This window comes from Palaemon carinicauda, chromosome 37 (assembly GCF_036898095.1).
Source record: "Palaemon carinicauda isolate YSFRI2023 chromosome 37, ASM3689809v2, whole genome shotgun sequence".
NCBI classification, from domain to species: Eukaryota; Metazoa; Arthropoda; class Malacostraca; order Decapoda; family Palaemonidae; genus Palaemon; species Palaemon carinicauda.
Window position 1 is genome coordinate 72,044,464 of NC_090761.1, and position 7,500 is coordinate 72,051,963.

Below are 7,500 nucleotides of genomic sequence, written 5' to 3' on the forward strand. Positions count from 1 at the left end.
GTCTTACAGGAAATCAATCCTTCATGTTAAATAGCAAGCCAAGAGAGAGAGAGAGAGAGAGAGAGAGAGAGAGAGAGAGAGAGAGAGAGAGAGAGAGAGAGAGAGAGAGAGAGAATATGAAGTTACATGATAAGAAATGAGATTCATTGATATCACTCGACAAATTAAAACCAGTTATAAAAGTTAAGCCCTACTTTTATGGTCTCTTATCTTAAATACTTTTATCCCTTTTGCGATTCCAAAGTATCAGTTTCTGTTATCATTGATATGTGAACTTGATGAGGAATGGAATAACAATATTGGAAATAAATCAACCTGCTTGTAGGTTCCGTAAATAACTTTCTTGTTGGAAAATTATGCCTTTGAAATGTTTATCGGGATAAGAGTGGTTATATGTACTCGATATATGTGTATGCATTGGCCAAAGAGTGGTTATGTATACGTATACACATACTCACAGATATACACACATATATTCGATTCCCCGGCCGGTGTTATGTCACTGTCATACCAGCTTCCTGGACCAGGGTTCGATTCCCGGGCCGGTGCTATGTCACTGTCATACCAGCTTTCTGGACCTGGGTCCGATTCCCCGGCCGGTGCTAGGTCATTGTCATACCAGCTTTTTGGACCAGGGTTCGATTCCCCGGCCCGAGGTATAAGAGAGAATCCAAATAATAAGGTATCAAAATATATGGCTTATTTGAATATATATATATATATATATATATATATATATATATATATATATATATATATATATATATATATATATATATATATCAAACAGGGCCTAAAAGAGCTCCAATACCAGAATAAGGAAATAAACGACTGAGAGTCTAAAGTTAAATGCAAACCTCAACAAATCACATGACTGTGAAGACAGAAATGAGGAATATTGCATCTAACTAGATGGCGAATCAAAATCTTAATATGAGTTTGTATCAACATGGCTGTTAATCATTTGTAAGATACGTGATATTGTTTCCTTATATCTTATTTTGTTTATTATAATTATTATTACTACTAGCTAAGCTACAGCCCTAGTTGGAAAAGCAGGATGCTATAAGCCCCAGGGCTCCAACAGGGAAAAATAGTCCAGAGATGAAAGGAGATAAAGTAATAAATAAACTACAAGAGAATTAATGAACAATTATAACTTGCAACCCTAGTTGGAAAAGCAGGATGCTATAAGCCCAAGGGCTCCAGCATGGAAAAACAGCTCAAAGAGGAAAATAAATAATGATGTAAATAACCCGCAGGCGAAGTAATAGACAATTAAAATCTAAATATTTTAAGAACAGTAACAGCATTACAATAAATCTTTCATATATATTTTATAAAACTTAAAAAAACAAGAGGAAGAGAAAAGAAGACAGAATAGTGCGCCCAAGTGTACCATCAAGCAAGAGAATAGTCAATAGTTTCAGAAATAAGGTTCTCGTTCATTCCAACTTTTTTTTTGTTTTTTCTCAGGAGATAATTGAAGAACATCAAAAGAACTTGAATCCAGATGCACCAAAGGATCTCATAGATGCTTACTTGATTGAAATGAATGATAAGACGAATAATAATGGAACTAGAAGTGGTAAGTCTACCTGCAGTTATTAATCATCATTATTATTATTATTATTATTATTATTATTATTATTATTATTATTATTATTATTATTATTATTATTATTAAGTAGGCTACAGCAGTAATCGTGGAGGCAGGATGCTATAAGCCCAAGGGCTCTAACAGGAAAAAATAGTTGGGTGAGGAAAGGTAATAAAGAAATAAATAAACTACAAGAGAAGTAATGAATAATGAATATAGAATATCTTGAGATTAGTAACAACATTAAGATATATCTATCATATGTAAACTATGAAGAGACTCTTATGTTAACCTGTTCAACATAAAAAACATTCAATTGAAGTTTGAACTTTAGAAGTTCAAAAGATTTAACTGCCTGATTAGGAAGATCATTCCCCAACCTGATCACAGCTTGAATAAAACTTCGAGAATACTGTGTAGTGTTGAGCCTTATGATGGAGAAGGCATGATGGTTAAAATTAACTACATACCTAACATTACGTGCATGATGGTACTGTCTGGGAAGTGATAAGACTTTCTTTTAAGACTTGCCAGGGATAAAAGTATCATAATTACTTGTGACATTACAAAAAATTGAAAAGATAAGTCTTTTTGAAAGCGCTCTCTTGGATTTGAGTCCTTCTGCTTGAGGGTACACCCAGGCACCCTGTTCTATCTTATTTCTCTTCCTCTTGTTTTTTATAGAAGTTTTTATAGTTTATATATGAAAGTTATAATTTAATTGTTACTGTTCTTAGAATTTTCCATTTTGATTTTTTATTACTTCTCTTGTAGTTTGTTTATTTCCTTGTTTCGATTCCTCGCTGGGCTACTTTTTCCTGTTGGAGCCCTTGGGTTTATAGCATCTTTTTTTCCAAATAGGGTTATAGCTTAGCTTGTAACAACAACAACAACAACAACAACAACAACAACAACAACAACAACAACAACAATAATAATAATAATAATAATAATAATAATAATAATAATAATAATAATAAGTTGAATCTTAAGGCTAGTTGCGACTGCGATAAACCGAATCTGTAAGGGTACTGGCAGCTAATACTAGCAAGGTTAGTTAAGAAATTTATGGCTATTACTAGCACCCTAGGCTGTTTTATTACTTGCGACCATTAGCAATCAGAATCTTAAGACTAGTTTTGACAGCGATAAATCGTAAGCTGTAAAGGTACTGGCGGCAACTACTATTACAAGCACAGTTAGTTAAGATATTTGTGACTAGTGCTAGAACTCAAGCCTGTTGAACTATCTGCGACCATTGATAAAAAGGAAATTTGTAATTCTAGCAGTTTGTGAAATCAGATCAGGATTTATTATTCCGAGCTACAGCAAGATCTATAGTTAATATCATGCGTCTAATTTAGATACAATTCAATTAATTCCACCAGACATTTGAAAGAATTTAGACATTTAGACACAACAATACGTCTAGCTGACATTTTATGACAAACGTATTAAGTACTGTAGAATTATGTCTTAATTTCGTTAGTGATTAAGACTGAGTAGGCTGTCCCTTATGTGTATAAAATATCAAGCAGATTGGAATGGCATTTTGTGTAATCATTTAAATTTGAATTGGTCACAAAATTTTTGAGTTGGTCACAAAATCTTTGAATTGGCCACAAATATTTGAATAGGTCACAAATCTTTGAATTACTCACAAATTCTTTGAATTGGTCACAAAAACTTTGAATGGGTCACAGACCTTTAAATTAGTCACAAATCTCTGAATTAGTCACACAATCTTTGAATTGGTCACAAATCTTTGAATTGGTCGCAAATCTTTGAATTGGTCACAAATCTTTGAATTAGCCACAAATCTTTGAATTAATCACAAATTCTTTGAATTGGTCACAAATCTTTGAATTGGTCACAAAATCTTTGAATTGGTCATAAATCTTTGAATTGGTCGCAAATCTTTGAATTGGTCACAAATCTTTAAATTAGCCACAAATCTTTGAATTAATCACAAATTCTTTGAATTGGTCACAAATCTTTGAATTGGTCACAAAATCTTTGAATTGGTCATAAATCTTTGAATTGGTCACAAAATCTTTGAGTTCGTCACAGAGCTTTGAGTTGGTCACAGACCTTTGAATTGATCACAGGCCCTTAATTGGTCACAAATCTTTTAATTGGTCATAGACCTTTGAATTGGTCACAAATCTTCGAATTGTTCACAAAATCTTTGAATTGTTCACAAGATGTTTGAATTGGTCACAAAATCTTTGAATTGGTAAAAATCTTTGAATTGGTCACACAATCTTAGAATTGGTTACAAAATCTTTGATTTGGTAAAAAATTCTTTGATTTGGTCACAAATCTTTGAAATTGTCACAAAATTTTTGAGTTTGTCACAGACCTTTGAATTGGTCATAGGCCCTAATTGGTCACAGACCTTTGAATTGGTCATAGGCCCTAATTGGTCACAGACCTTTGAATTGGTCACAAATCATTGACGTATATAGCTTAATACAGCAGATATAAGTCTAGAAAATACAATATATGTAAACTAATATCAATAATCTCTAATGTCTCCAATTTCGCACAGTGGCAGACTTGAGGTTTCTCCTCTTTGATATGTTCGCCGCTGGTTCAGACACGACAACATCAACAATGAAATGGACCATCGTGTACATGGCTGCTTTCCCCGATGTGCAGAACAAACTGCAGGAAGAGATTGACAGGGTTCTGCCAAAGGGAGTCCTGGCAACGCTAGAGGACCGACATAGGTATTTGATAAGCTTTGGTGTTCCTAAATCCATTTGGTAAAGTGTCCTTAATTCATGATAAAATCCAGTTTCGATTATAGTTATTGATAAAATTTGGTGTTCCTAAATCCACTTGGCCAAAAGGCCTTAATTCATAATGAAATCCAGTTTCAACTAAAATTATTGATAAACTTTGGTATTCCTAAATCCACTTGGTTAAGTGGCCTTAATTCATAATAAAATCCAGTTTCGTCTATAATTATTGATAAACTTTGGTGTTCCTAAATCCACTTGGCCAAGTGTCCTTAATTCATAATATAATCCAGTTGCAACTACAATTATTGATAAACTTTGGTGTTCCTAAATCCATTTGGTAAAGTGTCCTTAATTCATGATAAAATCCAGTTTCAACTATGATTATTGATAAACTTTGGTGTTCCTAAATCCACTTGGTCAAGTGTCCTTGATTCATAATAAAATCCAGTTTCAACTATAATTATTGATAAACTTTGGTGTTCCTAAATCCACTTGGTCAAGTGGCCTTAATTCATAATATAATCCAGTTTCAACTATAATTATTGATAAACTTTGGTGTTCCTAAATCCACTTGGTCAAGTGGCCTTAATTCATAATATAATCCAGTTGTAACTACAATTATGGATAAACTTTGGTGTTCCTAAATCCACTTGGTCAAGTGGCCTTAATTCATAATAAAATCCAGTTTCAACTATAATTATTGATAAACTTTGGTGTTTCTAAATCTAATTGGTCAAGAGGCCTTAAGTCAATAAAATTCACTTTCAACTACAATTACTGTGAGAATAGACTCTAAGTACAACTAAGTACAATGCCACTTGATTCTTACTTTTGATATTGATTACTGTTATGTTTACAAAAGCATTGAAGGAATTGTCTTGGGTTATAGTTCTCTTGCTTGAGGATACACCCAGGCACACTATTCTATGAGTTTTCTTATTTCATTTTCTCACTGGGGTATTTTCCATTTTGGAGCCCTTGGGTTTATAGCATCATGCTATTCTAACTAGTGTTGTAGCTTCGGTAATAATAATAATAATAATAATAATAATAATAATAATAATAATAATAATAATAATAATAATAATAATAATAATTGAAGTCAGGTTAATAGCACCTTAAAAGGGTGGTGGTAGAAGAGTCCTTCTTGTTTCAATGCAATTGGACAGAAGTCAAGTTAATAGCACCTTAAAGAGGTGGCACTAGAAGAGTCCTTCGTGTTTCTATGCAGTAATAGTAAAATGTATGAATGTATGTCTTTCAGTATGCCATACACAGAAGCTGTTCTCAACGAGGTTCTGCGCAAGTCCTCATTGGCAAACATTGGTGTTGCGCACTCGGCTGTGAAGGACACCACCCTGGCTGGTTACAGAATTCCAAAGGTAAGAGTAGCCTTTGTACAGTTGGATGCAATTCCTAGAAACCCTCGCAATGAAGATGTGCATCATGTGACACACGTACTGAACGACGAGTAACTAAAGAGATAGTGTAGATAGGAGATTGCAGATATGGTGGACAGGGTGATACAGACGAACTCTCTGGGTAGTAAGGATGTGTAAGAGTAGCCTTCGTACAGTTGGATTCAATTCCTGGAAACCCTCGCAATGCAGATGTGCATCATGTGACACACGTACTGAGCGACGAGTGACTAAACAGATATTGTAGATAGGAGATTGCAGATATGGTGGACAGGGTGATACAGATGAACTCGCTGGGTAGTAAGGGTGTGTAAGAGTAGCCTTTGTACAGTTAGATTCAATTCCTGGAAACCCTCACAATGAAGATGTGCATCATGTGACACACATACTGAGCGACGAGTAACTAAAGAGATAGTGTAGATAGGAGATTGCAGATATGGTGGACAGGGTGATACAGACGAACTTGCTGGGAGGTAAGGGTGTGTAAGAATAGTCTTTGTACAGTTAGATTCAATTCCTGGAAACCCTCTCAATGAAGATGTGCATCATGTGACACACGTACTGAGCGACGAGTAACTAAAGAGATAGTGTAGATAGGAGATAGCGGATACGGTGGACAGGGTGATACAGACGAACTCGCTGGGCAGTAAGGGAGTGATATGGTGAACGTCCTCAGAGCGAGGTGTGTCAGTTATTTCTGTGTCTATTCATTCTTCATAAAGCCAGGCATTCAGTTTGACCCAAAGGCATACAGAAATGGATTTGAATACGGTAAAACTGTTTATTAAAACTTTTGGGTTATTGGATAGATGAGAAAATGTTGTCCTTTTGGCAGTAAATGCTAGTAGGGCTTATAATACTATTTTGCATAGTAAGATCCTAAACCAAACCAAACAAATAAATATTAAAGTGAACATCACAACTTCCCCAGAGGTACCTTTTAAATCCAAGTCCGTCACAGTTCAAAGCTAGCTAAGCCCAGTCATCTATGTATAGAAAGTGACACTAAAGTAAGATGAAACAAATGTACCTCACAAATTCTCCCATTGAGAAAACAACAGTGCTTACTCATTCATTTGTTTATACAGGATACTATGGTCACCTCTGCTACTATGTCCATTCATCACGATGATCGTTACTGGGATGACCCTGATCGGTTCCTTCCAGAAAGATGGTTATCGCCAGAGGGAAAGTTTGTTATGAGGAAAGAGGGATTCCTACCTTTCGGTACAGGTAAGTAAATTATACTGTCATGTTTTGCGTTCAATACGCAAGTATGCATAAGTTTAATAAGAAGTTATAGGAGCATATATAGAAGAAAATAGATGCGAAAGAAGATAGGGACTGAGAAGAGCAGCCAAAGAAGCATGTACTGGGTTGAGGAAATCAGAGGTTTAGCTAAATTATAGAATATCCTCAGGATTATGTATGTAATCGACAGATAGGTTTGCTTAAAAGCAAATGGGTGTTACAGACTAATACACACACACAAACAAAGCCACTCCAAAACCTTCTAACAACATATCAGACATCTCACACGCTTAGAACTGTCGAACTAACCGCGCCAGGACTCCTTGCTGCTAGGAAGAAGGACGCTGGTGAACATACACATGAACATACGCTACTGGGGTCTAAGCGATGTCAGGCAGGGCAGCCGGTCGGGACTACGGTCTACCCCAAAGCCAAAGCAAAGTCCTTCAAAGAGAAGGCAACTGTGCTTACTTTATACAAATGG

The 7,500-nt window shown here is 35.3% G+C and overlaps 1 protein-coding gene across 1 annotated transcript in view; it reads left to right on the forward strand.

Moving 5' to 3' along the window:
• Positions 1-7,500, forward strand: part of LOC137629390 (cytochrome P450 2L1-like) — a 16,561-nt gene that overhangs the window by 8,160 nt on the left and 901 nt on the right. The window contains exons 7-10 of the mRNA XM_068360637.1: positions 1,477-1,588; positions 4,152-4,332; positions 5,612-5,729; positions 6,854-6,998. Coding sequence (XP_068216738.1) covers positions 1,477-1,588; positions 4,152-4,332; positions 5,612-5,729; positions 6,854-6,998 — 556 coding nt within the window. The remainder of the gene's footprint in view (positions 1-1,476; positions 1,589-4,151; positions 4,333-5,611; positions 5,730-6,853; positions 6,999-7,500) is intronic.